Source organism: Mirounga angustirostris, unplaced genomic scaffold (genome assembly GCF_029215605.1).
Source record: "Mirounga angustirostris isolate CCGP_5_RB_7025 unplaced genomic scaffold, mMirAng1.0.hap1 SCAF_9, whole genome shotgun sequence".
Taxonomy (NCBI): Eukaryota; Metazoa; Chordata; class Mammalia; order Carnivora; family Phocidae; genus Mirounga; species Mirounga angustirostris.
The window spans coordinates 33,130,205-33,158,079 of record NW_026991717.1 but is presented as its reverse complement, the minus strand read 5'-3'; the positions used below and the strand labels follow the sequence as shown (position 1 = coordinate 33,158,079).

General features: G+C 54.9%; 1 protein-coding gene across 9 annotated transcripts; it reads left to right on the top strand.

The window, feature by feature from the left end:
- Positions 1–347: 347 nt before the first annotated feature.
- CD276 (CD276 molecule) lies at positions 348–27,875 on the top strand. 9 transcript variants are annotated; one of them, XM_064570164.1, is made up of 13 exons: positions 352–534; positions 2,301–2,364; positions 2,457–2,603; positions 12,770–12,998; positions 13,255–13,389; positions 16,238–16,576; positions 16,779–17,093; positions 17,682–18,020; positions 18,224–18,520; positions 21,641–21,775; positions 22,769–22,810; positions 24,274–24,309; positions 26,387–27,875. In XM_064570164.1, the coding sequence occupies exons 5-13, from the start codon at positions 13,305–13,307 to the stop codon at positions 26,407–26,409; spliced, it is 1,611 nt and encodes a 536-aa protein (XP_064426234.1). In that variant the 5' UTR covers positions 352–534; positions 2,301–2,364; positions 2,457–2,603; positions 12,770–12,998; positions 13,255–13,304; the 3' UTR covers positions 26,410–27,875. The 9 variants fall into 9 exon arrangements, with proteins under 9 accessions (XP_064426240.1, XP_064426239.1, XP_064426234.1 ...); XM_064570165.1 differs by lacking the exon at positions 2,457–2,603; XM_064570167.1 differs by lacking the exon at positions 12,770–12,998.

Sequence of the window (27,875 nt, the reverse complement as noted above, 5' to 3'; positions counted from 1 at the left end):
AGAGAGCTCCCTGCACTCTTAATTCCTCGCAGTCGAGTTAACCCTTTCCAGGCCGCGGTACCAGCCCGGGGCGGAGGGAGAACACAGGACTGGGGTCGGCCCACGGGATCCGGCTCTGCGGCCAGCCGCCTGGAGGGTGGGGTGGTCAGCGGGCAGTCACCTGTCCCCTCTCGGAGAAAATACACGTCGGAACTCGGGAGTGGCGGAACGCGGCGGGGGAGGGGCACGGGCAGACCAGCGCCCCCTGGCCGGCGTCCAGGATCGGGTCTGGGGTCAGGGGCGGGGTCCGAGCCGATGCCCTGCCCAGCGGGCGGGCTCAGGCCTCTGCGCCCGACCGCCGCCGCGGGGCCAATCCGGCCTCGGGCGCACCCGGGCTGCCTTTCCGGGCCCGCGGCTTCCTCCAGCCCGCCCCGCCCCTCGGCCTCGCGGGGCCGCCCCCGACCCCCACTCGGGCCCGGCCTCGCGGCGGCGGCGACTCGGCAGCGCTCCGCCGCGTCCCCGCGTCCCCGCGTCCCCAGAGCCGGCCGCGGCGCGGTGAGTGCTTGCGTGGCGCGGGCCCGCGCGGGTGGGGGCGGCCTTTGTCCGCGGCCGAGCGGTGCGGGGCCGCCGGACCGCGTGCTGTGCCCTCCCTCCCAGGACCCTCCCCGGGTCCGCGACGCAGCCCGGCTCCGGGCCCCAGGCAGCCGGGGCCGCCACAATCCAACCCCGCCCCAAGCTTGCCGCCGAGGGGGCTGGGGCACAGTGGGACCTGCTCTCCCCCGGCAGGTCCTGGAGGAGGCTGGTGGGTGCTTGTGATTACCCGGGCCCGGGGCGTGCAGGGGCATGGGGGGCCAGATCTGTCACTGTGTTGATGATTCTGGAAAGCTCAACGAAGCCAGCCGGGGTTAGCAGGGAAGCAGGGTCTCCCAGGCCCTCCAGAGGGCCCTGCAGAGGAAAACACCCTGAGTCCCAGCTCCGCGGAGGGAGAGCTGCCCGGGACGGTTGGGGAAGCGGGCCCGCTCTTCTTGGCCCTGAAGGACCGAGTAGAGAGGACTTACGCGGGCAGCAGTGGGCGGGAGGGGGACAGATTCTGAAAAGAACAGGTAGGGACGGCTGACCTGGGTGAAGGGGTGAATAGGTGTTGGGGGTGGGAGGCGAACAGGAGGGAGCAGGATGGGGTAATTTGAGCTCGGGGAAGTCTCCAAGAGATGGTGGGGGAGGTAGGACGGAGAGGAGGTGGGGAACTTGGTGTCCCGAAGGTGGGGACCCAGGGTGGGGACACCCTATAGGGGAGGGAGTTGAATCTCAGTGCCCCGAGGCCCTGAGAATGCTGTTTAGCGAGGGAGTTGGCAGGTTTGGTGGCCGAAGGCCCCGAACTGCCAGAAAAGGGGATTTATTTCTAAGCCAGACCTGCCCTAATGAGAAATGCGTGACAGATGACTCAGATATGGATGGGTCTATCACCGAGGGAAAACGTTAGGCAAAGAGTAACGTAGAAACGATTGGGGGAATAGGGGAAGTGTTTGTTTGACCTAATTGAGAAAAACTATTTGCCTTCAACTTGGATGTGGATAATTGTAAATGAGTCAGTTTCATCATTAAATTAAGGCCTGGGTCCTTTTCTTACATGCATGTCTTTAGCAGTTGGCTTCTGTATTAGAAAGTAATGAAGCTGTTCTGTCTTTAAGAGAGTTCTTCATTTAGTGCGGCCTCCTCTCATTCCCTCTGGCCTCCCAGAAATCCCTAGGAAATCTGATGCTGTGCAGCCTTCCTTGCAGTTTGGGGGCCTGCACGTAGGTGGGACGCTTTTGGAGACTGAGGGAAATTGAAGTCTAAACTTGAAATTGAAGCTGAAACTTGTCTGATGGGTTGGGCCCATCTGAGTGGTGGGGAGGGGTGGAGGAGGGCTCTGGGGCTGCAGGGTGTGAGTGATGGCTCATATTTCCAGCTCATTTGGGAATGGGAATATCTGGGGTGAGTACATTTCCCTGATATCTAGAGTTCCTGAGCTTTAGCACTAACACTGATTTTAACTATCGAGCCTGGAAATCTTTCTCTCCCATATTACGTACATCATAGTCTGACGTCAGGATACTCCTGACATCAGTGAAATTTTTTGTCAGTTTTTGTCAAATTTTGACTTCGAGTCAGTGCTATGTGTCAGATTTTGCAATAAGGGGCTGTAGGGCGAGGGGACTCTTGTGGGAGTGGGCTTTGCACTAAGTGGCTTCAGCCATGCTTTTATTGATCCCTTGACTGCTGTTTGGAGTTCTTCCCTCTCTTCAATGACATCACTGGTGGTTTCTCCTGCTTGCCTTCAGTGAGCTTTCCAATTTACTCCAGACTCCCCTGCTGCAAGAAATCAGACCATCCGGCTTGTTAGAGGTGAGAAGCGGGTGTTAATGCAAGCCTGAGGGCGGGAAGGGGTGCTGGGATTTGTGGACCTCTTTTTCCTTACTGTCCCTGGCCTTCTGCAGCTCTGACCAGTCACCCAATGGAAGCAGATCGGCTGACTGTCTGAGATGCTCAGATGCCTTGACAGCCAGGTTGGGTGCTTGAACATTTGTGGAAAGGCCATTTATAGAGGCGTCGTCCCTTCTGAGGAGGCTGTGTCCTTAACTCTGGTGAGGTTGACTTCTGAGCCTTCCTGGGGGAATTCCTCCATCCTTAATCTGTAGTCGTGTCTTGTCTGGAACCATAAATCTTCATTTTTTGGAGCAGGATTTGGCCTTGACCGTGAGCTAAGCAATACAGCTTGGGGTCAGATTGTCAGGATGACCATAGAGCTGTGAGTTGGGATTCCACAGCACCTAAGGACACTCCTAGAAAGTGTTGTAGAACAAGTCTCTGGCCTGCTGCTGGCTGGTTCTTGGTTGGATGTGTGGGGTTTGAGTGTGAAGAAAAATGATCCAAATCCAAACAGCCTCCCAGATTATGACCACATGGGGCCTGAGGCTGTGGACTTGAGTCATGGGGTCATGGGGAGGAGGAAGAAGGGCAGGCAGGATGATGTCACTGCCCATGAGCTTATCCTCTGAGTGGGTGGCCACTTCTCATTGCTGTCCTCTTTCCGCACCCCAGGGCAGGAGTGCCAGGGAGGTCCACTAGCAGAAGGGGAAGGCATAGCCTGAGCCTGCGGGAAGTAGGAGGGTGGGAACTGGTTGATGTGATCCATGAGAAATTTCCTTTGGTCTCAGATGCATGAAACATCTGGGACAGGGCCTCGTGTGTTTTTCTGCACCCCCTGGCTGCCACACCCCAGTTTTGCCACCCCTGCAGTATGAGGTTCCAGCTAGGAACATTGAGTTTCCAGGTTTTGGGGGTGGGGTTGTGCCGGATGCTTCACAGACATTTAATCATGTCAGTCCTCCGAAGTGGAGTGTCATTAGCTCCATGGTATAGAGGGGGAAGCCAGAGCCCAGAAAGGGGAAGTCATGTGCCCAAAGACACATGCAGAGGCATGTGCTGGAGCTGGGATGCTGTCTGTCTTTCTGTCATTCTGGAGGCAGGCATGGGCTTCACCCCTCGTTCTGGAGTCTGGCAAGACGGGCCCCGCAGCAAGGCAGGGAGAACTCATCTGGAGAGCTGGGGAGAGGGCAGGCCTGACCTAGGTATCCCAGTCCAAGCCATCCGTGGGAGTGCTTGCTTTTCCAGAGCCCTGGTCTTCAGCATATGGGTGCCTCCGGAGTCCCTCCTTGACCCTCCAGGTCTGAGCCGTGCTCCCAGCCTGTTGCCCCCACTCTCCCTCTCATTCTCTTTGTGGTCCAGAGAATGGATGCCTCCTCCACACCCCTAATTCCTTTGGGTATTTGGCCTTCTTGAGGCATGCAGAGAGTATGTCACAGGGAAACCTGCTAGGAGTGGGGAATGAGAAGCATTTTTTCCAGAGCCCTGGAGTAGGAAAAGATAGTATCTCTGAGAAGCAGGGCTCCCAAGTCACCCTAAAGTCAACGTGGGCTCCCAGGAACCGGGGCTTCCCCGGGGAGATACTGGAATGTGTGCTGGGGGGGTGTATAGCCCGACAGAGGAGCTCTTGGCTGGGGGGGTGACACTCAGTGCAGGGGCGCCCAGGAGGCCTTGTCCCCATGACTACGGCAATAATAACTGCAGGAATAATTGTTACCGCTGTTTGTGGGTGCTAAGTGCTTTCCCAAGTCCTTTCTGCATATGGTCTTATTCTCATGGCAACCCTTATGGGGTAGGGGTTGTTACTGCGTTTTAGAGGTGGGGAATCAAGTCTCAAAGAGGTTAAGTCATTTATACTTGGTCATGTGTCTAGCAAAACTTTTGAGTCAGAATTTGAACCCAGGGCTGCCTGCTCCTGAACCTAAGCTATACCCCCGGGGCAGGCAAGGTGGCTTAATGATTCCATTTAAGAACACAAAAGGCCCAAACTGACTCAGATTATCAGGAAAAGGGAAGGTCAAGGGGGGTGGGGGGGCTATTCCCAGCTGTCCTATAATCATTCTAGGAGCGTAATTTATAGTCCCTATTTTATAAATGAGCAAACTGAGGGTCAGAGAAGATGTTTTCCCAAAGTCTCATGACTAGGAAGTAGCAGAGTCTGGATTTGAAACTGTATCTCCTACACCAAAGTCATCTCCTTAAACACCAGGGCTCGCTTCTTTCATGAAGCCTCTTGTGATAACACCAGCACAGGATGGTTGTGGGACCTTCCTTTGAGAGCTGAGGAGCCAAAGACCCAGAGAGGTTTGCCCTAGGGAACCTAGCAAGTGAGGGATGGAGCCTGGTCTGAAATCTATAAAAGTCTCCCAAGTTGCTGTTTTCCTTTTTGTTAATTGCAAAGGAATTACATGCTCTTTGTCAAAGTCACAGAAGTGTATCAACTAAGAAGTAGGAGTAGATGCTTGCCCTCATTCCCACATCCTGGGGTTGGGTTCACTATCCAGAGGAGAAGAAAACTGTGTAATGAATAACAGGGACTCCCCTGGAGTGGCCCATCTCTGCCTGGCTTTTCTGCCAAGGTGACTTTCAGGATAAAGAGGTATTCCCCATGTCATCCAGGAAGAAGGAACTGGGTTTGCAAAAACCCATGAGAAGAGGATCCCCTTTTGTAGGACCTAGAAGAGGTCCCTGTGGGGATGGGCAAATAGGAGGAAGTGAGGCTGGGGAGGTGGGCAAGGCCAGAGCAGGTAGGGGTCTTTGGGCCATGGAGGAGCTGATTAAAAATTGGAAGTGATGGCCTGATGCAGTTTAGGTTTTTATAGCAGTTATTCTGGTTGCTGTGTAGAGTCAAGGCTGGGGTATAGAACCCGGTGGGTTGACGAGAGGGCAAGTAGAGAGACCAGTGAAGAAGCTTTTGTGGTCAGCCAGGCAAGATGATGAGGACTTGGCAGGGCGGAGAGAGCAGCACAAGTGGAGAGAAACAAAGGGTGAAGCTGTATCAGGCGTCGGCAAACTTTTTCTGCAAAGGGCCAGAAAGTAAATATTTCAGGCTTTGCGCCGATTGCAAGGGCTCGGTTCTGCCATCGTCTGCAAAAGCAGTCGCAGAAAATACGGAAAGGAAATGTGGCTACGTTCCAACGAAACTTTATTTACAGACACTGAGATTTGAATTTCATGCAATTCCTGTGTCTCATGAAATATTCTTCTTTTGATTTCCAACCGTTTAAAAAAGTAAACCCTTTCTTAACTGGTGCGCTGAACAAAAGCGGGCAGCAGGCTGGATTTGGGGCTCGGGCTATAGTTTGCCGAGCCCGAAGATATATTTTGGGGTCAGGAATGGTTGTTCTTGGTGTGATGCATTGTAGAGGCGAGAGAAACTCGGGTTTCTGGCTTGAGTGGAGGGTAGAGAGCAGTGCCCTTCCCGAGCGGGAAGAGCGAGGGAGGAACAGGTTTGAGGGGAGATCAAGAGTTTGAAGAGGGCCATGTTAAGAGGGAGATGCCTATGAGTCACTGGCAAAGAGATCTTTAGGGGACAGTTGGAGCTCAGATGAGAGGTGTGGGCTTGGGGAAGAAAATCTAGGAGTTGCCAGCATATAAACGATATTTAAAGCCATGGGAGTGGATGAAATCATCTAGGAAAAAATAGTAGAGAGACTTGAGGAGAAGGCTTGGGGGCCAACCCCAAGAGGTTCAGTGCTGGAGGAGGAAGGCTGTGCACTGGACTACAGGTGATGCTGAGATGGAGAGAGAGGTAGGGGACCAGACCTGGGGCCATGGGGCCATCTGTTAATACAGAAATGAGGTCATACAGTTGACAGTGTACTTGACTTACGTGACATATGGCATGGACTTATATCCACATTAGTACACGTTCTTTTAAAAAGCTGTATGCTATTCCATTACATAGAGGCGTCGTCATTAACATACCAGGTCCCTACTGGTTCCCATTTTTGCTGCTAGCTGGAAGTCTCGGAGACTGGAGCTAGTGTGTCCATAAACCCGTTCCTACAAACTACAGCCCATGGGCCAAACCTTCTGCCGCTTGTTTTTGTATAGCCCACAGCTAAGAATGGTTTTTACGCCTGTCATGGTTGAAAAAAAAATCATGCGATTCATGAAAATTACATGCAATTCAAATCTGAGTGTCCATAAATAAAGTTGTGGTTGGAACACGGCTCTGCTCATTCATTTATACATTGTCTATGACTGTCTCCCTGCTACAATGGTAGGGTTGAGTAGTTGTGACAGATATCAGATGGCCTGCAAAGTCTAAAATATTTACTATCCGGACCTTTACAGAAAGAGTCTTTAACGCTCACGCCAGCAGAACAGCCCTGGGAAGTCTGACTGGGTGTGGTTTGGCTCAGAGGCCCATTCTGGAGCCAATCCCCGAGGGTTCTCTGATGAGTCAGGTCCAGTCACCTGCTGAGGCCCGAGGCAGGCGGTCAGCCCCACCAGCATCACATGGACTGGGTTCCCTGCAGGACCAGGGAGCCCTGTCATCAGAAGGAATCAGTGTAGAACAAGAGAGGCACTCTAGAATAAAGGATGTGGAGGAAAGTTGCTAAGAGTATCAAGACTGACTGCTGAAGGCAGAGAAGGTCTGCTCAGCATCTGTTGCCTCCCTTGTCAAAGAAAGAAGTTGCAGAGGCTGTTCAGAAGGAAAGTTCAGGCCAGGTAGGGAGGTGATAATCTGCTTTCAGTGCATTTGTCTTCTGGCCCCTGGGATTGTCCTGGTGTGGGGTGAACTTGGAGATAAGATATCTGAGAAGCTGTCAGGGGTATTTCAGGACAACTGGGGTAGATGGCGGGGGTGGGGTCGTAGCCCTCCACGGGCTCCCACTGTGTATAGAATCCATCCTTAAGCAACCCCTGACCACCTCCCGTGCCCCATCTCCCGACAGCCACTCCCCAGAGGCCCTCTCTTCTCAGAGTATGCCATGGGGGCCCACTCCTCCAGGGAACTGCTTGACCCTCCATGCCCATAATACTTCATCATGTTTGTTGTGTGAGTGGATAAATGAATGCTGGTAGACTTGAGATGAGCAAATAACTGCTTTTACGGGGAAGAAGGCAGATTATGAGAACAACAGATTGGTGATCGAGTCCTTAATCCCTGACAAAATCCTGGAACCAGTTATTAATGGAGCACTTGAAGAGGAGTCCATTTTCTTCAGAGGAGCCTTTTTCTTCCTGGTTCTTCCCCACTTGACTGGTGGGGACTATCCGCCAGAAGCAGGGATAAGACCTGTGATGGGCAGTTGAATGGCAGCACGAAGAGGGAGATTCCTAATCCCAGAGCCCTGAACAGTGGAAGGGCATTGATCCAGGGGCAGAACCAAGGACTGTGGGGTCTTCTTATTCCTGTCCTCTTCCTGAGGACTTTGATGACACAAGAAACAAAGCGGCGAGGAGAGAGCAACCTTTCTGGGTGACATTCATTTTTCTTTTTTTCACCGACCACAAAATTATCAAGCACCTTCTAGGTGCCAGGAAGTGTCACAACAGTGCTACAAAAAGATCATGACATGGACGCTATCTCCTGTGCCTATCGCTATCACACAACACTGTGCCTGCACCTCACCCCACTGAACCGCACATTTCAAATGGTTGAAAGGGTAAACCTCACACTCCATGTGTTTTGCCACAATTTAAAAGGAAAGATTGTGGCAGTTGGGGTGACGGAGTTGGCTTAAGTGGATGAAATATAACAGTGACGCAAATGAACTATCCCATAAAATTCCAGCTCTTCCCCAGGTCCATCAGAAGAGGATGGCAGAGGTGACGATCCACAGCAATGCGAGTAAATGGCTCCCAGTCTTTCGCCACAGATTTGATAGTCTATTATTTTGGGTTATTTTGGTGAACAAAGTGGCATGGCTGCCCAGGGTGGCCTCGTCAAGGGAGAAGATCTAAAACGTGCAGGGAGGGGGCAGACTTGTAGTACAAGGTCGAAGGAGGACTGAAAGGGGCGGTACGGGAGACAGATTTGGGCTCAGGACAAGGCAGAGCTTTCCCCAGTGATGGCCACCCCAAACAGCGGATTTCTTCGGGAGGCTGTGGGTATCCATCACTGGAGGGAGCAAACGGGTCGTGAGGGTGGCCCGAGAGAGGTTCCCTATTCTGAGACTTGACCATTAACCTCTGCAGATTCTCCAGAATTTGCTGGGGGACCTCTCCTCATTCCACAATCTCCCTCAACAATCCCAACTTTGGCTCCCATCACTCCCAATGCATGGGTAGCTCCCCGTGCTGTTCTGAGCTCCAGCTCCGTGTGTCCAGGAGTCCATGTGGCATTTGGCATGGATGCTCTGTAGCTCAAGCCCAGTAGGAATTGTTCTTCCTCCTACACGTGCTTCATTTCCAGGTCTCCCCATCGTATGATGTGTGCCCCCAAGTGCCCACTTGTTCAGGCCTTCAGGACACCCTTGACTTTCTCAGCCCCTCCCTCCCATACAAACAAAACAGTCCCCAAGCCAGGTCACACCTACCCTGAGCCCGGCCCCGGCATCACCAAGTGACTCAGGAGATAGCGTCCAGTTTGTATTTTGAAACACCTATTCTAGATGTGGTTTCCTTTCTCGCTCTCCGAGCAGTGGCAATTTTCATGGGGTGGGAAGAGCGGGAGAGAGGAGGGAAAGGAGGGGAGGGATGGCTCCCTAAATTAGTCACTTCAGATGCTGTCAGAAAGACCCAAAATAACAGTGACGCTAGAGTAGATGCTTATTCTCACCCATGTGACAGGCCAGGTCCGTCCAGGGCTGATACTGCAGCCCATCCGAGGGCCTTGGGTCTTGCTGTTCTGAAGTCCCCAGAGTGTTGCCTTTGGCAGCATGGTCTCAGATGGTCACCACAGCTGTGTTCCAGCTAGTGGGAAAGGGGAGGAGACAAGAGAGGGTGTGCTCTCTCTCTTTAAGGGTCTGACCCAGACGTTGTACACATCAGTTCCTCTCACATCCTATTAGCCAGAAGATGGTCACCCGGACACACCTTTCCCCCCACAAGGCAGGCTGGGATCTGTAGTCTTCAGCTGAGTGGCCATGTGCCCAACTAAAAATTCTACAGAAGAGGAGAACAGATATGAGGGGGAAATGAGTGGTTTCTGCCACAGTCATTTTGTACATTTTAGCATGACCTGCATGACAGCTAATTGGCTCGACCTCAAGGATATAGTACATGAAGATTTAACATAATAATATTGTTCCGCTAGGATCCAGCCAAGCATTTCTTTTATACATGGACATATGGAGTTTAGAGAGAAGTCACCTGTTAAAAATTGCACAGCAGTGTCAGAGCTGGGACCAGAACCCTAAGATCAAAGGGATCTGGTTGAGAGGCACTCAGGCAGTGCCAGGAGGACAGGTGTCTTGGGGATGGCGAGAAGCCACCCTGCCCAGCCTGTCTACCTGGGATGCTGCTCATCATTTTTCTGGACTCACCTTTAGGGTTATTATGTCTCTGAGGTACCTGCAAGTAGCCCTCACTGTATCTTAAATAATGTACTGTATTGAAGTGCAGTGAATCACGGGCACTCCTTGCAGGCTCCTTGAGGACAGACACATAGCTTAGTCATCTCTGGCCCCAGTGCCTGCCTACCAGGTACTCAGTGAATAGTTAAATGCACTACTGAATACACAAACAAATGTATATTCAAGGAGTCTTTCAGTTGCAGATAATAGAAACTTAGCTCAAACTAGCTTGAAGAAAAAAAAAAAAAAGGATTGACTCAAGTATCTGGACAGTCTAGGTGTGCACTTGTTTCAGGCACAGCTTGGTCCAGGTGCTTAACTGCTGTTTGCAGAAGCTCTGTCTCTGTGCTATACTGGTTAGCAGAGATCGACACTAGTTATGTGGTTTGACCCTTCTTGCCCTCTTAGTGGGAAGCACTGTCTAAGCGGACCCTGCAGGGATTGGGAGGAAGCAGGGGGTTAAGAGATATGGGGTGGTTATGGTGGGGGCAAGGAATTCCTCTTGAGCCAAGAGCTCTCTACCAAGAGCCCAGTCTCAGCCTTTGTTTATTGGTTTGGGCTTAATGGAGGCACATCTTGGGTCCTCTCTTGGGAGCTTCCCTGTGACTGCACCTCTGCTGGGGTTGAATGAACTTGCTGCACCTTCAGGCCAAGCGTGGCCTGGGCCCCTCAGTCCTGCTTCCCGGGGGAAAGCCAAAGCACTGTGTGTTCTTTCTTGGCAGGACTCTTTGGAGTTCCCACATTTGGCTGAGACTGGGATGAAGGAAGAGGAGGAGGGAGGGCTGGCTGGTGACTCACTAGGAGGGGTGGTACATGCTGACTCCAGGGCAGGTCCCACCATGGGATGAGAATTCCCCTTTGTAGAGAAGGTGGGCAAGGTGGTGCCAACGCAGCATGAGATCTGTGTGTCTCCAAGGGCAGCCCATCTGTCCTGAAGAGCAGTGATGGGCTTTCTGTTCCCAGGCCATGCTCGCATTCCCTGAGCAGCACCTTGTCTCCGAGAGTTGTTTCTCCATCCCTCTCTCAGTCGCTGGGGGACCAGCTGTTGGGGTAGGAACCTCTTGGTGCGGTGGAATTCTCAGGTCTTCTTGGTTCTAGGCTGTCAGGTTTTTCCCTAGGGTAAGCCATGACAGTGGGAACTTTGCTGGGTTCAGAGTCTAGGAAGGTAACCACAGGGGGTAAGCTCAACGCCCATCCCTGGAAATCCTCCCATTTTCCCTCTAGAGTGAAGGACAGCTTGGCCCTTGTGGAGCCCTGGTAGGTCTGATCAGGAGGGAGGTGCTCCCTGACCTCCCCCACATTCATGGAGGTGGCAGGCATTCCCAAAAGACCCTGGTGAGTAAAAGCTTGATATATGGAGACCTCATAAGAAAAGTCTTGAGTGCCAGCCAGAGGAAAGTGGCTTTACTTCTGTACTAAATGGGGAGCCACGAAAGGTTCTTGAGCATGGGTAAGGATGTGAACAGATTCCTATCTTAGGCGCTGAGAGCAGACGTCGTACAGAGTGGGGTTTGTGGGGGCAGAGTGGAGATAGCAGGGCCTCTCAGGAAGGTCACCGGAGGGTCAGGGTGGGAGTGGCAGGCATAAGCAGCAGTGGGGAGGGTGAGGGAGGTGGCCTGGGAAGAACAGATAGGCCTTGGTTTTCTTCTGGGGGTGAAAGAGAGGAAAGGAGTCTTAGAATCTGGAAGTTTCTTAATCCTTAGGTCCTGGTGCTTCCTTGGGGTGGGGGTGGGGGAGGGGGACAGCGCGGAGGCTGCAGCCTGCTAGCTCTTCCTGCGGCCAAGGGGTTGCCCTTGAGGGCAGGATGTGGTGCTCGCCAAGGGTGCCTTTATGAATGGAGCGGGAAGGCTGCTGAGTCAGCAGGCGGTGAGGCTTTGAAGTTGCCAGGTTTGGGCCGGAAGTGTCTGGGGAGGAAGTGGCTGTTCAGGGCTTCCCCGCTGTGGACAGCTGGGGGGGGGGGGGCAGGATGCACCCGGTTTGGCTGAGGGACTCCCTCAGGCCAGCTGCTGGGGGCGGGGAGGTGCTTGGCTGGGACTGGAAGGCTTGAGGTGGGTGCCTGTGACCAAAATGATGGTGCTGGCTGGCTGTGGGTGAGGTCTGCTCCTTGGGGGGGGGGGGGGGGGGCAGAAAGCTGTGCCAGGAGGTTGGGAACCCAAACCCTCCCCAGCTTGCTAACTGGCAGATTACATCACATTAACAAAAGCACCTCACTTCTAGGGGCTTTATTTTTTTCTCTTGCAAAATAGACCAAGTCGATGCGGCTGTCTCCCTGGGGGGTTGTGAGAATGTGAAATCAACTGCGTTCTTGTTGAACTGTGTTGGATAGCCTAAGTCCACACTGGTTACGTGGCTTCATCGGGATATGGTGTGAACAGTGAGGCAGCAGCTGTGGGACAGGGTGAAGGTGGATGCAGCCCACCCAAGTCAGACACTGTGGGGGGCAGCCAGGATCGGGGGCAGGGCTGGGCCCCGGGAGGTCTCACCTGTGGCCACAGACTTACCTCTCACTCAGTCCTGATTGCAGCCTCTGGGGTTCACCCCAGGCCGGGCCTCTTCCATTTCTGATTGGTCTCAGTCACTCGCTAAAAGGTGTCCAATTAGCAAGTGTCCTCTCTCTCGGGCCCCATAGTCTGACACCAGCTGCCTCCCAAGAACTCTCCCCTGGAAGTTTCTGCACAAACACTGCTAACTTCCCACGCCCTACACCGACCGCCTCCATGTTCTGTCTCAGTTACTGCCCCACCTGCTCACTGGGCTCAAAACCATGGCCACCCTGACTGCCCCCTTCCTCTCTCCCCATGTCCTCCAGTGCTGCTGTCGTCACCCAGACCTGCTTTATCTCTTCTTTATCCTGCAGATGCTCTCAGTCATCTTTATGGAGCACAGCTCTGACCATATCCTTTCCCCTGTTCCAGAACCTTCAGCGGCTCCCAGTTGCCTTCAGGATAAACTTCAGACCTTTCAGCCTATCTCCACGCCTGGCTCCAGCCTCAGCCCTTACTCTCCCCACCAGCTGTTGTCTGGAGTCAAACTGAGCCAAACTGACCTGCGCACATTCTTGCCCTGGGCTGGCCAACCTTGCCTCTACTTGCCAACTTGCCTCATCTTCCTTGTATTTTGTAACAACATCTTAATTCTGAAAGGGTGGGTCCCAGCTGCCCCCCCTGCCCCGTGTGCCCTGGTCTATCCTCCCCAGTGACTCAGTTCCCTCCTGCCAGCTAGCATGTCTCAAAAAAAAAACCCTCAGTGGGGAGCCTTGTAGGGTGTGGGAGGGAGGACCTGCCACTGGGCAACTGCAGCCTTCCCCCGAGCTGGGGCGGGGGAGGGGGGCAGTAGGTGAGGGCGGGCCTGGGGAAGACCCTTGGAGACAAAGTCCTCAATTCCTCTCCCTCACACGCAGGGGCAGCCTTCCACCACGGAGAGCCCAGCTGTCAGCTGCCTCTCGGGAAGATGCTGGGTCACTGGGCCAGCGAGGGTGTGGGCGTGCGTGTGCGTTTGGCCACAGTCCTGGCAGCACTGTGGTTCTGCATCACAGGTGAGGGGAGCAGTGTGGGGCCTGGAAGGGGGGCGCCCATTCCCACCAGGGCTCCTGCCAAGCCTGTCTGTCTCGCAGGGATGGGGAGGGTTTTGGCCAACCTCCTCCCACTGTGCCCTGCCACCTGTCCACCCATTTCCACTGGGATTCCATAGGCAACTTACTCTGCATTTCTTAGCCCGTTTCCTCCTCTGTAAACTGGTCATGTGAGCACTTAATGTGATAATGTGTTTCTTAAACATACAGTGTGCGTGCTCCCTCCTGAGGGCCTTTGCACGTACTGTTCCCTCTGCCTGGAACTTTCCATGACCACACATTGGCATGACTTGATCCTTTATTTCGCTCAGGTCTTTGCTCCTACGTCACCCCCTCAGCAAAGTTTTCTTGGCTACCTTGTATAACATAGCACACCACCTCTCCATACCCTCGACCTTACTTCATCATGCTTCTTCCCAACCTTTCCCCCTGCCTGACATGTTGTATGTTTACCTGCTTCTTGTCTGCTCTGCTCAAAGAGCAGGGTCTGTCCCCAGTGCCAGGACTGATGCCAGCCACATAGTAGCTCCTCGATAACCATGTTGGATACATGATGTAACTCTTCCCACACAGCTCTTGGCACAGAGTCAGCATTCAATAATGGCATTATTTTTAATGATAATATCCTCATATTTTAAATTCTTATCAGTCCCTGGCAAAGGGAGAGACTGCCTTCTTCTGCCATAGGGGAAGACAAAGCTGAGTGTCTGGTGCCACCTGCTGGTCATAAAGAGGAAGCAACTCTCTAGTCACTGCAGCTCTGATTTCTCTAGAGAAAGGGCTTTTGTCTGGTTTCATTCCTAAATGCCCCCTACGAGGGGTACTAGTTGGAGAGCTGGCCTGGGGCATCTGCTGTTGCAGTGAGAGATCCAGGGCCAGCATAAGACCTTTAGAGACCTCTACACACTGCAAAGATCATGATAACCTTCTCCCTGTGTGTAATTCGCAATAAAAATATTATTTTTCTAAATGCAAGAAACTTTTGATGGCTGCTATATCCAGTCAGCTTTGTGTCAAGACTGATTTTTACACTGAGTGTGCCTGCTTTGCTGGTGCCCAAAGCACACACTTACCCAAGAATGGCAGTGCCAGAGAGCGTGCCTCCCCAGAGGAAGCGTTTGGGGACCCCTGCCTAACTTCCCAGGGCTCTAAAAGAAGAGCTGGAAGGGAGGCAGAGGTGACTGGGTGAGGAGGCTTGCCAATCCACAGGATAAAGGGCAGGGGACGAACAGGGGAATCTGCCCCAGGGGGCTTTTCTCTGGCTATGCCCTCGCCTTGCCTCTGGGGATGAGTTGACGCTAGGCTTCTGGGATTCCTGCTCCTGTGTTCCCCTCACCTCCCATTCATCAGCAGGTCCTGTTGGTTCTCCCTTATCAACAAACCTTGAATCTGTCCCATGCTCTCCAATACCACCGCCACCCTCTGGAGCTAAGCCAACGTCATTTCTTACAAAGACCACTGAAATAGTCCTTAATCCGTTCTCCACAGAGAAGCCAGAGTGAGTTGTAAGCATTGTTAGACAGATTATGCGGGATCACACCCCCCCCCACCCCCCCACCCCCACCCTGCAGTGACTTCCCATTGTATGTAGCAAACCTAAATTCTTTACTGGTCTTACAAAGCCCTCCCATCCAGACTCTCCGGCCACATTGGACAGCTACCTGATATTTTCACTTAGGGAACTGAATCTTGCCTCAGGGCCTTCCCACCTGCTGTTCCCTCTGCCTGGAACACTCTTACACTAGCTTTTTTGTATGTCAGGCTCTTTTTCATTCCGTTTAAATCTCAACTTAATATCCTTTTAGTGAGAATGTGCCTCACCACCCCACTGAAAGGTGTGAGCATTCTTTCTTTTGGGTATAAACGCGAATCATGTTCATTTAGGAAAAGAAAAAAGAAAAAGCACTCGTGATCCTTTCTCATTCAGAGAAAACCACTATTAACATTTGGTATATACCTTTTTAGACTCCCCTTTCTGATTAATAAAGATAACATATACTTGGGGCGCCTGGGTAGCTCAGTTGTTAAGCGTCTGCCTTCGGCTCAGGTCATGATCCCAGGGTCCTAGGATCGAGCCCCACATCGGGCTCCCTGCTCATGGGAAGCCTGCTTCTCCCTCTCCCACTCCCCCTGCTTGTGTTCCTTCTTTCGCTGTGTCTCTCTCTGTCAAATAAATAAAATCTTTAAAAAAAAAAAAAAAAAGAGGGCGCCTGGGTGGCTCAGATGGTTAAGCGTCTGCCTTCGGCTCAGGTCATGATCTCAGGGTCCTGGGATTGAGTCCCGCATCGGGCTCCCTGCTCCTTGGGAGCCTGCTTCTCCCTCTGCCTTTCTCGCTCTGTCTCTCATGAATTAAAAAAAAAAAAAACTTTAAAAAAAATTAAAAAAAAAAAGATAACCTATACTTATGTAAAAATACAACTAGCACAGACAGGTGTAAAATACCTGTCAAATTTTTGAAAAGCTACCACCTCTAATCCTTTGGCTTATTTATATCTTTCATACCCCTAATCCCATGCTAATGCGAATTTGTGTCTTAGTTTGTCCCTCGCTCCCATTAAAAGGTAAGCTCTGTAAGGGTGTGACCTTGGTCTTCTTCTCTGTTGCATTCCTAACTCTTATGCTCAACAAATAGTAGGTGCTTACTGTAGTCTTGTTGACTGGATGAGGATCACAGGTAATCAACTTTACTTTGGGTCTCAGGCTTTAAAGGAGGAGGGGTGGACGGGCTTGGAATTAACCCGGAAGGGGAGGAAGACTAGGGAGGCTCCCAGTGGCCCCACCCCTCCTCACTGCCGCACCCCACCGCCCCCAGGTGCCGTGGAGGTCCAGGTCCCCGAGGACCCCGTGGTGGCCCTGGTGGGCACCGACGCCACCCTGCGCTGCTCCTTCTCGCCCGAACCCGGCTTCAGCCTGGCGCAGCTCAACCTCATCTGGCAGCTGACGGACACCAAGCAGCTGGTGCACAGCTTCGCCGAGGGCCGGGACCAGGGCAGCGCCTACGCCAACCGCACGGCGCTCTTCCCGGACCTGCTGGCTCAGGGCAACGCGTCCCTGCGGCTGCAGCGCGTGCGCGTGGCTGATGAGGGCAGCTTCACCTGCTTCGTGAGCATCCGGGACTTCGGCAGCGCCGCAGTCAGCCTGCAGGTGGCCGGTGAGCGCCGGACGGGGCGCCCTCCCCTCGCCTCATCCCTCACCTCCCGCAGCCCCTCACCCACTGCGCCACCACTGACCCCGTAACTCAAGCCCCACTGCTGAGCCCTGTCCCTCCAGGCGCCCTTTCCTCCCCTGAGACTCCCCCCGTCCCGTCCTTGCCTTACCTCGACCTCTGCCCTCTACCCTCTGCCCCACTCCAGCTCCCTACTCGAAGCCCAGCATGACCCTGGAGCCCAACAAGGACCTGCGGCCTGGGGACATGGTGACCATCACGTGCTCCAGCTACCGGGGCTATCCGGAGGCCGAGGTGTTCTGGCAGGACGGGCAGGGCGCCCCCTTGACGGGCAACGTGACCACGTCGCAGATGGCCAACGAGCAGGGCCTGTTCGACGTGCGCAGCGTCCTGAGGGTGGTGCTGGGCGCCAATGGCACCTACAGCTGCCTGGTGCGCAACCCTGTGCTGCGACAGGACGCTCATGGCTCCGTCACCATCACGCCCCATAGAAGCCCCACAGGTTTGTTTTTTGTTTGTTTTTTGCTTAAATGTCCCCCGCGAGGGAGGGAGGTTTTTGTCCTATCGGCCGGGGCTGCGGGATTTGAATCTAGCTCCATACCTTCAGTCTCGCAGAAGGTGAAATTCCTAGTAATGAAAACAGGAAGGATAAACAGGGTGAGGAGGCAAGGAACCTTACCTTGCTGGTAGGGGACGAGGACAGTAATCACAGACCTTCTTCGCTCTCCGGGGCTCCTGACTCCAGGGCTCCGGAAACCTCTGGAAAGAGAGTAAGGATAGGAGAGGGAAATGGATCCATCGTGGGGGGGGGGGGGTGCTAGGGCTGGATGCTGTCCCCGGCCTGCCCGCCCCCCCCCCCCCGCCCGCCCTCCCGGAACAGGCATTGTCAGGCCAAGGTCAACCTCCTATGATTCTTGTCATAAGATTAGGGTGACTCCACATCTGGGAATCCGGAGACTCAGTCTGCTTTTGAGTCTGGAGAGAAAGTGGGAAGATGGAACAGGAACAAAGAGGGAAATCTGGGAGGCTGTGGGCTGGTAGCCCAGAGTGTCCCCACCCCTCTTCACCGCCTATCCAACCTCACCCCCAGGTGCCGTGGAGGTCCAGGTCCCCGAGGACCCCGTGGTGGCCCTGGTGGGCACCGACGCCACCCTGCGCTGCTCCTTCTCGCCCGAACCCGGCTTCAGCCTGGCGCAGCTCAACCTCATCTGGCAGCTGACGGACACCAAGCAGCTGGTGCACAGCTTCGCCGAGGGCCGGGACCAGGGCAGCGCCTACGCCAACCGCACGGCGCTCTTCCCGGACCTGCTGGCTCAGGGCAACGCGTCCCTGCGGCTGCAGCGCGTGCGCGTGGCTGATGAGGGCAGCTTCACCTGCTTCGTGAGCATCCGGGACTTCGGCAGCGCCGCAGTCAGCCTGCAGGTGGCCGGTGAGCGCCGGGACGGGGCGCCCTCCCCTCGCCTCATCCTTCACCTCCCGCAGCCCCTCACCCACTGCGCCACCACTGACCCCGTAACTCAAGCCCCACTGCTGAGCCCTGTCCCTCCAGGCGCCCTTTCCTCCCCTGAGACTCCCCCCGTCCCGTCCTTGCCTTACCCCGACCTCTGCCCTCTACCCTCTGCCCCACTCCAGCTCCCTACTCGAAGCCCAGCATGACCCTGGAGCCCAACAAGGACCTGCGGCCTGGGGACATGGTGACCATCACGTGCTCCAGCTACCGGGGCTATCCGGAGGCCGAGGTGTTCTGGCAGGACGGGCAGGGCGCCCCCTTGACGGGCAACGTGACCACGTCGCAGATGGCCAACGAGCAGGGCCTGTTCGACGTGCGCAGCGTCCTGAGGGTGGTGCTGGGCGCCAATGGCACCTACAGCTGCCTGGTGCGCAACCCTGTGCTGCGACAGGACGCTCATGGCTCCGTCACCATCACAGGTAGGCAGGCAGCAGGTGAGCCGCTGGGGAGATGAAGAGAGCCGCTGCCTTTTTTCTAGACCCTGAGTTGGAATTTAGGTAGGTTTGGGTGGTCCGAAACCTGACCTTCCAGGTGTTTCAAACTCTCCACCAAGAAGTCCTTGAGGGACTTGCTTTAAGGAGCTGATATGAGTCATTTGTAATATTGGCCCTCCTAAGAGCACCTTAGGTGGTCCTTGTGCTTCTTACACAGAGGCGGGAGTAGCTGCGGGAATCTGGGGGTGGGGGTGGGAGTTCTAGAGCAGACGGCATGGTGAGCGAGGGCTTTCCTACCGGAAGTCCTCCAGGTGATGGGAAGGTGTTGCTGTGTCCATGCCAGCATCTGATCTGAGGCCCTGAGAGACAGCTGGGGATGTCCAGGTGGTCTGTCCGGACCCTCACCGGGGCGGTGTCAGCTCTTCTAGAAGGGAGCGCTCAACCCAGGCAGCAGTTGGGGGAATCTCTGCTGTCCCCTTGTGGTCAAACACCAGATTGATGCCGTCTGTTTGGCAATTCCCTCAATCTGGTTGGGGTCTGGTTTGGGATCCCAGCCCAAACACCTTCCCTTCCTGCATTGTCCGTATCAGTGGGTGCTCCTTGTGCCTGGAGGTGTGAAGAGGGCGCAGGCCCACACTCAGGCCAAGGGAGGCAGTCTCCATCTGTGTTGGGACATCAGGTTTTCTCCTCAGTTCCTCTCCCTGGGCCACTGAGCTTTCCCAGGGGCCTCCCCACATCCTCTGGTGTCAGGACAGAGGGTCTATCTGTCGGGTTGTCCTGTCTTCTCTTCCCATGACTTCCATCCACCTGGTAGGTTTCCAGAGAGAATAAGAAGTACCAGGTAGAGTAAAATCGGCAGAGAAAGGGAAGCTTTCTGAGAAGGGAAGTGGGCTGCAGGAGCGGTCGGGAGAAGTCTCTGGGGACAGGCAGGAGTTGAGAGAGCCTTGAAGGACCAGTGGACTTTGTGATCATTTGCACCTGGGGCCGAACTGGGTATTTGCCACACTGTGCAGAAAGGGCTTATGGGTGTAAATGGAATGGTAGGGAGAACGCTTACCCCATCTAAAAGAAAAACACTTTAAGTTTAAACTTTAGGAGCTAACATTTAAAGTGCTTCTGTTTCAGAGATGAGGAGACCAAAGCCCAGAGAGAAGAGAGAACTTTCCCAAGTCTGCAGACTAGCACAGTGGCTCCATTTGGGGGGCCAGGCACCTCTTTGAAAATTGGATAAATGGTAAATGCAATAGTTTGCATTTACATTTAGAGGGTGCATGGCGCCTCTACACTCACCCAGGGCGGTGAGCAGATGAACCAGGACCAGAATCTAACCTTTAGCCTCTCAGCCTAATTTTCTCTCCTCCCCACCACCCAGCCTCCTGTTTTCGTAAGAGCAGGTCTGGCCTACTTTGGAGCCCTTGGCCTGTATTTCGCTTCAGGCAGCTTTGTGCCTGCTAAAACATTTCGGGATTCAGAATGTCAGCCCTCCAGCCTGGTCTCTCCCACACCTGCTGGAGGTTCGTGACGTCCAGTGTGCTGTGCATGGAGGGGGCTTTATGGAGCATGTGCTGGTAATGGAGCCTCAACACCCCGGCCTGAGCCCCGCTCTTTACTCCAGGGCAAGTCTGGCCCGTGTTCCAGGCACTAACAGCATTTAGGGGGTGAACACAGGAGGAGATCCTCCCTCCTCCTGAGTATTTCTGTGGCTCTGCTCCCTTCTTTGCTGCAGGATCCCCACCCGGGATCCCCAGGGGTTTTTCTTTCATGGGCTTCCTGGACTGGCCTTCTTGGCCCCTCGTGTCAGCTGCTGTCCTCCCCGCTCCCCTGGGTGACGGGTCCCTTTGCTTGCAACGTCCTGAGTGGCAGCTCTGCCAGCCATGCCGGCCAAGGGAACATCTGCTGCAAATGCCCGCGTCCCTACCGGGGCCTCTGTGGCCGAAGGTTCTCCTGGCACTGCTGTTTGCCCTGATGTAGCCTTCTGCAGAACCAGCTAGCCCCCCGGCTGCCGCTGCTGCCCTGGGCCTTCGTGGTCCGCAGAGAGCAGAGGAAAGCAGTGCTGTCTTTTTTTTTATCTGAGGTCCCCAAGCTTTCTGCCCGGGACCTGGCATGGGCCCAGGGCCTGGCTGCTGGCTGGCGTGCTCAGGACAGCGGCTGGCCCTGACCCAGATGCGGGCGCCTTGAGCCCGTCCCTCTGCCGCGAGATAGCTAACAGACGGGCCTGCCGCACTTCACGGAAACATTCCCCTGGCAAGTCTCCCCTTCTTGGGTAAACCCAGAACCCTCACCACGGCACCCTCAGCTCCCACCCCCATCTACATGCGGGGCTCCCCAAACATTTTCTGTAAAGGGCTGGAGAGTAAATATTTTAGGCTTTGTGGGCCACATACGATCTTGGTTGCTGCTGCCACTTTTCCTTCCCCTTCTGCTCCTCCTGTTTCTTTTTTTTGCAACCTTTACAAATATAAAAACTATTATTAGCCTACAGGCTGTACAAAAACAGACCACAGGCCAGATCTGGCTTGCAGACCATAATTTGCTGACTCCCGATCTCTAGGACGGGAGATGTCATTATTGGGCAGGGCTGGACGAGTCAGGGAGGGCCTCTTAAACTAGGTGAGCATTTGGGGGCATTTTTTAAGTAGGGGAACCTGACAGCAATGGCGTGGGGGCTGGAAGGAGCCAGTTGTCTCTGCAGAGAATGGTTAGTTCACCAGCTTGGCTGGAGCAGAGGTTCCTGAGGTGGACATGGAAAGAAAGGTTGGGGGAGGGGAAAGAACAGCCACATAATAGAAGTCCTTGAGAGGACTGAAGCATTATTCAAATGTCAGTGGGGAGCCATAGAAGGTTCTAGAGCATCATCAACTGCAGACTCTTCACCCCTGCCAAGTTGAGGCACGTCCACACCAGCCATGGCTGTGTCGGGGTTTGGATGTGTCTTGGGGTGTGGGGGAGTAGCGTGGGAACTTCAGTGAGCTCCCTTCATAGCATTGGAGCCCAGTGAGGGTGGGAGCTCCCTATTCACACCTCTTGGCCAAGGGTGTGCAGTCCTCAGGGCCACGGGGCTCATGTGTGACCGTCTCTTCCCATTCTCCCCACTTCCCCTCCCAGGGCAGCCCATGACCTTCCCCCCTGAGGCCCTGTGGGTGACCGTGGGGCTGTCTGTCTGTCTGGTCGCACTGCTGGTGGCCCTGGCCTTCGTGTGCTGGAGAAAGATCAAGCAGAGCTGTGAGGAGGAGAATGCAGGTGAGGGAGAGAGGGTGTGCACACCCACACGTGTCTTCGGGTATGTTGGTGTGTCTGTGGCATCAGCCTGAGTGTGCACATGGGGCCTGATGGTGTGTGTGTGGCCTTGAGGCTGAATGTGTCTTGTATGTGTGAACAGGTGTGAGCCTGCCTCGGAAGGTGGGAATATGGCAGGCTGAGTGGTGGACGTGTGGGGCTGCAGTGTGATGGTGAGGGTGGAAGTCACCCGAGGGTGTCTGCGTGTAGCAGCGTGGGTGTAGAGCGTGGAAATCTCGTGCACACGCGTGAATGCCGCATGGGTGTGCGGGTCCCTGTGTGAGGGTGTGTCTGCTTCCCAGTGGGCAGAGTTGGAAGGAGCTGCCGTTAGCTGGGTTGGGATCAGTGTGAGTTGACTTTGGTGATTGGCAGGTGGTGAGTTGACCTTGGTAGATGGGCGGTTTGAGCTTGGTTGGGAAGTGTGTCAACTTGGGGGAGTGGTGGGTGGTGAGCACACACTGGTGAGTCGGGGGGTGATGCCGGTGGGTGGTAGGTGGGTACACAGAGGCTTCCCTGGGTGAACATGGAAGTAGATGGTCAGAGGTGGGAGCTGGCTGGGCGTCGGGAAGGAGGGTGCATGTGTGGAGGGGGAGGGACAGATAGGTGGGTGGCGGTCTGTGCTGCAGGCGGCAGGGGGGCTGGTAGAAGGACAGGCGCACAGGTAGGTGGGTGGCGCTCATGTTGGAGGCTGGTGGTAGGGGGGCTTGGTAAGTGGGTGGATGGGGGAGCGATGGGGTCGGTGGGTGTGGCTGGCTGGAGGGGTGAGGAGATGGTGCTTGGCTGGGGGAGGGGTGGGCTCTGCTCTGTGCTGGTCTCAGGCTCCGACCCTGTGTCAACATCCGGAGCGCAGGCCAGGCCTACTCAGCCTGCTTACCTGCCTCCTGCGCTCCCAGGTGGAGAAGTGCAGGAATGACTGTGGGCTGAGAAAGTCTTGTTTACTGAGTCCTTGTCTTCCAGGTGCTGAGGACCAGGATGGGGATGGAGAGGGATCCAAGACCGGTAAGCCTGATCTTAGAGCTGGCCTTATTGGCTGAGGGAAGGACGCAGGGACGGGGAGATCTCTAGGGTCTCTCTAGGATCCAGAGGAGCCAGATTTGCTTGGGGTTTGGATGCAGTGTGTTCTGTGGGCTGTGGCCTCCTGCCCGGATGAGTCCAGTCTTTGCTCAGTGTTAGGCCTGGATGTGGATCTCCCTTGACTCCTTCTCAGGTGTTGCTTCGTCTTTCCCGCCTACCTGACCTTTCTACCAGGGCCAGCTCCACTCTGAGTGACCCCGAACTGTGGGGTCTGGTGGCTTCCTAGGGGAAGAGGGAGGGCTCAGGCGACAGGGCAGCCTGGGCTTAAGTTCCAGCTGCCGCTCGTGGGCTGAGTGGCCTGGAGCAAGTCACTTTGCTTCTCTGAGCCTCAGTTTCGTCATCTTTGAGTCTTGGTTTTGTCCTAATAACTGTCTTCCTTCATAGGTTGTGTGGGTTTAATTAAATAAGATCATGTATTTAAAGGATCTAGTACCTTCCCTGGTGCCTGGTCCATGCTTGATAGCTTGGAGTCTTGTTAACAGGTAAACAATTTAAGATAGTCGCATTCTGGTTAGAGGCTGTGTGACTTTGGTCAAAGTGCTTTGCTGCTCTGGGCTTCAGTGTCCCTCTGTAAAATGTTATGCTGGCCCTGTCTTGATGGCACCAGAGGCTCTTTCGAGTGACTGGACACACAGGTGGTTTGCAAAGGGCATGGTGCTTTGGAGACATCAACCTGGAGCCTAGCTTGGGGTGGGTGCCACGGCGCTGGTGTTTCGTGGCCACTGGAGGCCTCGCTGCCCTCCCTCCTGGGGCTCCTGGGCTGGGAGAGCCAGGTTCCCGCTGAGCCATTTGGGATGGTGCCAGTTGACATCGGTCCCCTCCCCACCCCCGTGGAGGAAGAGCAGGAGACTGACACCTGGGGACTGCTGTAAATGATGCCAATTAACTCTCTGCCTTTGGTGTGGAGACAGCCCTGGGATCAGGCCTCATTTTTCTTGCTCGGAGGCAGATGTAGTTGACAGAGGGAGGGGGTAGGGAGAGGAGGGGGGCCTAGAGATTTGTTCAGTCTCCGTTCTGTATGACCCCAGGCCCACCTGGGAAGGGCTGCAGCCTCCTGTGGCTTCTTACTTCACTCTTATTTGCGGAGCAGGCTCGGTGTACTTCCGCATCTCTGGCTCACTGGAGGGCAGGGTAGCTGTTCCCATTGTACGGATGTGGAAAACTGAGGCCCAGAGAGAGGGGTGACAGGATACAGAGTGGAGCTGGGCCTTGAGACAGCAGCCTAGGGCCCCTTCCCTGGGGCTGGGAGGTTGCCCTCATCCTCCCAACTTCTCCCAGTCCATGTAGACCTCACTTCTTCCTCAGCTTCTGTCCATCTGCCTGACCCCTGACCCCCCACTTTCCACAGCTCCCCCTCCCTCACTGTGTGCTCCTTCCTTTTTTTGCAGCCCTGCGGCCTCTGAAACACTCTGAGAACAAAGAAGGTAAAGACACGTGCTGCTCGAGATTGTGTCTCTGTGTGTTGGCACCTCTGTGTGCAGGAAGCTGGGGAGGGTCGTTGGTGGTAGGGTGATCATCACCTGCTCACAGGTCACCTGAGGCTCCCTCCCCAGGAGCGCAGCCTTGACTCTCCCCTGTCGGCATGGCAGGGGGTGGAGTAGCCAAGGTCCCAGCTGCTCTAAGCGGATGTAGATGTGACAGAGGCTTTGCAAGGACAGGGATTTATGTCTCTCTCCTGTAACAGTCTAAGCATAGGTGATCTGAGGGCCACTGATGTCCTGGAGCTAGGTTCCATTTATTGGTTTCTGCCCTCTTCCTCTCAGAGCTTCCATCCAGGGAGCTCCAGCTCCCATGCCTTCTCCAGAAGCAAGGGGGAGGGAGGACAGGGAGGAACATTTTTTTTCTAGGGCTTGACTAGAAATAGCTCCTGTTACTCCAGTTTCCGCCCATTGGTCTGGACCTAGTCACATGATGCCTAACTCCAGCTAGCCCAGAGGATATGGCTTTTGGCTGGTCAGCCACGTTCCTGACATGTAGTAGGCAGTTAGTAAATGTTAACAATCATCGTTATTCATATTCTGTAACATCAGCGGTTACGTTAGGAAGTGGTTGGTTGGAAGTAAGTTTGAGATTCTTCCTTACTGAAAGTAACCACAGCGACATCTGTGTGTGCGGGTTTCTGGGGAAATGTGTGTGTGTGTGTGTATTTGGAACAAAACACTCCTTGATTCAGACTTGCTGCTCGATATCAGTGGCTTCCACCTAGAAATCAAAGTTGGTTGCTAAAGGTTATGGAAACTTTTCAGCTTGCCTGGGTGTCCCTGTCAGGAAAGAAACGTTCCCTGAATTTCTGGATGCTTGTCCCTACATTTAGGGGAGAAGGGAAGGACGTAGGCCCTATATCTTCAGGAAACTTCCAGAGGCAGGGGCGGCGGGGGGAGGGGGAGCAATGGGGCCCTCAGAAGCCTGCACAAAATACGTGATACGAGAGGGTCATAGACTCCGACTTTCACGAAAGGCAGTAAGAGGGCTTTGGGAAGGCAGCATTGTGCAGAAGAAAGCGGCCCCGGCATCGGGAGGGATACGTTGGGTCTAGTCCCTGCCTTGGACCTTCCAGGAATCTGTGGAATGCACATCTGTGGAATGCACAGCTCCTTTGCAGGATGGTGGTGAGGATTAGGCAGGGTGACAAATGCAGAGATGCTCTGTAAAGCAAGGCCCTTCAAATGCTGTAGAATGTTCCGTGGCAGTAAGAGGCCTATGTTGGGGTCTGGAGGGGTAGAGACAAGTTATCTGCCTCCTTGTTGCTCTGAACCAAATGAGGCATGGAAGGATTGAGCAGATGGAGAGGAAAATGTCAGCTCGGTTCTAGAAGAGAGCTTTGGGAGAATGGCATGGGTGCGGGGTGCAGCAGGCTTCCCAGTCCCGTTCCCTGGCCCTCCAGTCTCTGGTCACACTGCATGTGTACAGAGGCGGCGCCCAGAAGGGAGGACTACTTCCTCTGGGACAGACAGACCCCAAAGAATGGGAGAGGGAGCAGCGGGGTCACACATGCCCTGGTCCTCCTTTGAAACTCTCCCCCAGGTCAGGAAGTGGAGCGGGGCCAGTCCACTGGTGCCCCCCATGTGGAGACAAGAGCCAGAGGGACTCAGCATGGGAAGGGGAGCTGGAAAGGATTTCTTGCTAGTGGAGGGGAGGGAGCCAGGCCAGGGGAGACGGAGGGGGAGGTAGGAGGGGACAAGCGTGCCAGGGAAAGTGGTTGGGAGGGGTGTGGGGTGGGGGAGCCATGGGGCTGGAGAGAGAGGCTGGTGGGGATTAGGCAGCCTCCCTCAGGGGCCTCATGGTCTGTCTGATGCCCAGCTCCTGTGTTGGCGTCTGTCTGGGCCTCCAGGGCAGTGCTTAGCCCAGGGGCTGCTAGTCAGACTGCGGCGGCCAGCCCCACACACACTCCCCACCCGGAAGTGCGTGAGCATGCGCCTGGGCTTCTGGAGCACGCCCAAGAGTACAACTCCTGCATTTAATGCCTTTTCCCCCACTTTTTCTTTCCGTCACGAAATGCAGATGATGGACAAGAAATAGCCTGACCACGAAGACCAGGGAGCTGCTGCTCTGGCCTGGGGGCTCCCACCTCTGGCTGCACCGGGGCCTCAGTGTGAGCCCTGCCCCCAACAGATGGCTCCCACTCGGGCAGGTCTGCCCATTCTCCAAAGGACAGAGAGACCACCCCACAGCCTTCTTTCTCCGATGGACGTGATTCCCAAGTCTTGCTGCCTTATTTCTCCAGTGACACGATACATAAACCATCCTGCTGTCTTGTGTCTTATGGACATAATACAGACACCACCCCACCGCCTTATTTCTCCAGTGGATATGCTGCATGGACCATCTGGCTGCCTCTTTTTTCTCCGCAGGACACAATATTCAGACGGATCCTCTGCCTTCTTTCTCCAAAGACAGGATACGCAGTTACCCCTGGCCTTCTTTCTCCAGTGGCTCTGATACACTAGTTTTCATTTCTCAGCCTTTTCTTCCACTCCCCCCGCCGTAAGCCCATCTCCCAGACAGGGACACTGCAGCTTCAGCATCTCCTGAGGCCACAGGCATCTCCCCTCCCGCCTCCCCTCCTCTGGCCCCCGCCTTGGCCTTTCCCCCATCACTAAGTGAAGCCAGGGCCCTTCCCCGGGCATGCAGGGACACACCAACACCTGTGCTGGGACGTATAGGGACCTCCCTTCGCCCAGTCTCTCCCGTGGTGCCCTGGGCTGTGCCCTGGGGCTGCCTACCTGTGGGAAGCATGTGCTGGTCACATGGGGTCTCTGGGGGTCTGCGTGGGCCCCCTGGGGGTCAGCCTGTAGCCCTCCGCTTTTCCCTCCTGTCCTTCTGTTCATCCACTCTAGTCACGTTCACCGAGCACCCACGGGGTGCCAGCACTGCCTTAGGTACCTGGGACCCGCTGTGAGAAGACAGGGCCCTCCGTTAAGGAGCTTGTCCTTCAACTGGGGAACTGCGAGGAGACAGACAACCGCCTGCCACGGCCTGCGCCTTGTGAGGGGCTCCTGCCCGGCTCCCTACAGTACCCCTCCAATGTGCCCATGGCCTCCTGGATACCTCATGCCCAGGCCATCCCTAATCCCTCCTCAGAGCAGGGGTGCGGGCAGAAACCTGGAGACGGGGCAGAGCCTCTTGCTACAGTCGGAGAATCTGATGGTTTCCAGTCTTTCAAGGTGTGAGCAGGTGGGCAGGCGGCCACGGCACCCCGAACCCCAGAGAGCAGAAGTGTAGCGGAAGCCTGGGGACGGGGCAGGGCCAGGAGGGTACAGGGATACAGCCTCTCAGCCCCCGCCATGGTGCTATTCTGGAGCTGGGAGGACACCTCCTGGCTTGTCTCTCGCCAGCCCCCGGCCTCCGGAACGCTTCTGATGTCCTCCCGCTGACATTTCCTCCTTCCCCAGGGAACGGAAGAGGTGGCATGCCTAATTTAAATGTGGGACTCTGAGGAATTTTGTTAACTGGGGGTGTATTTTGGGAAAAATAAATGGCTTTGTAGAAA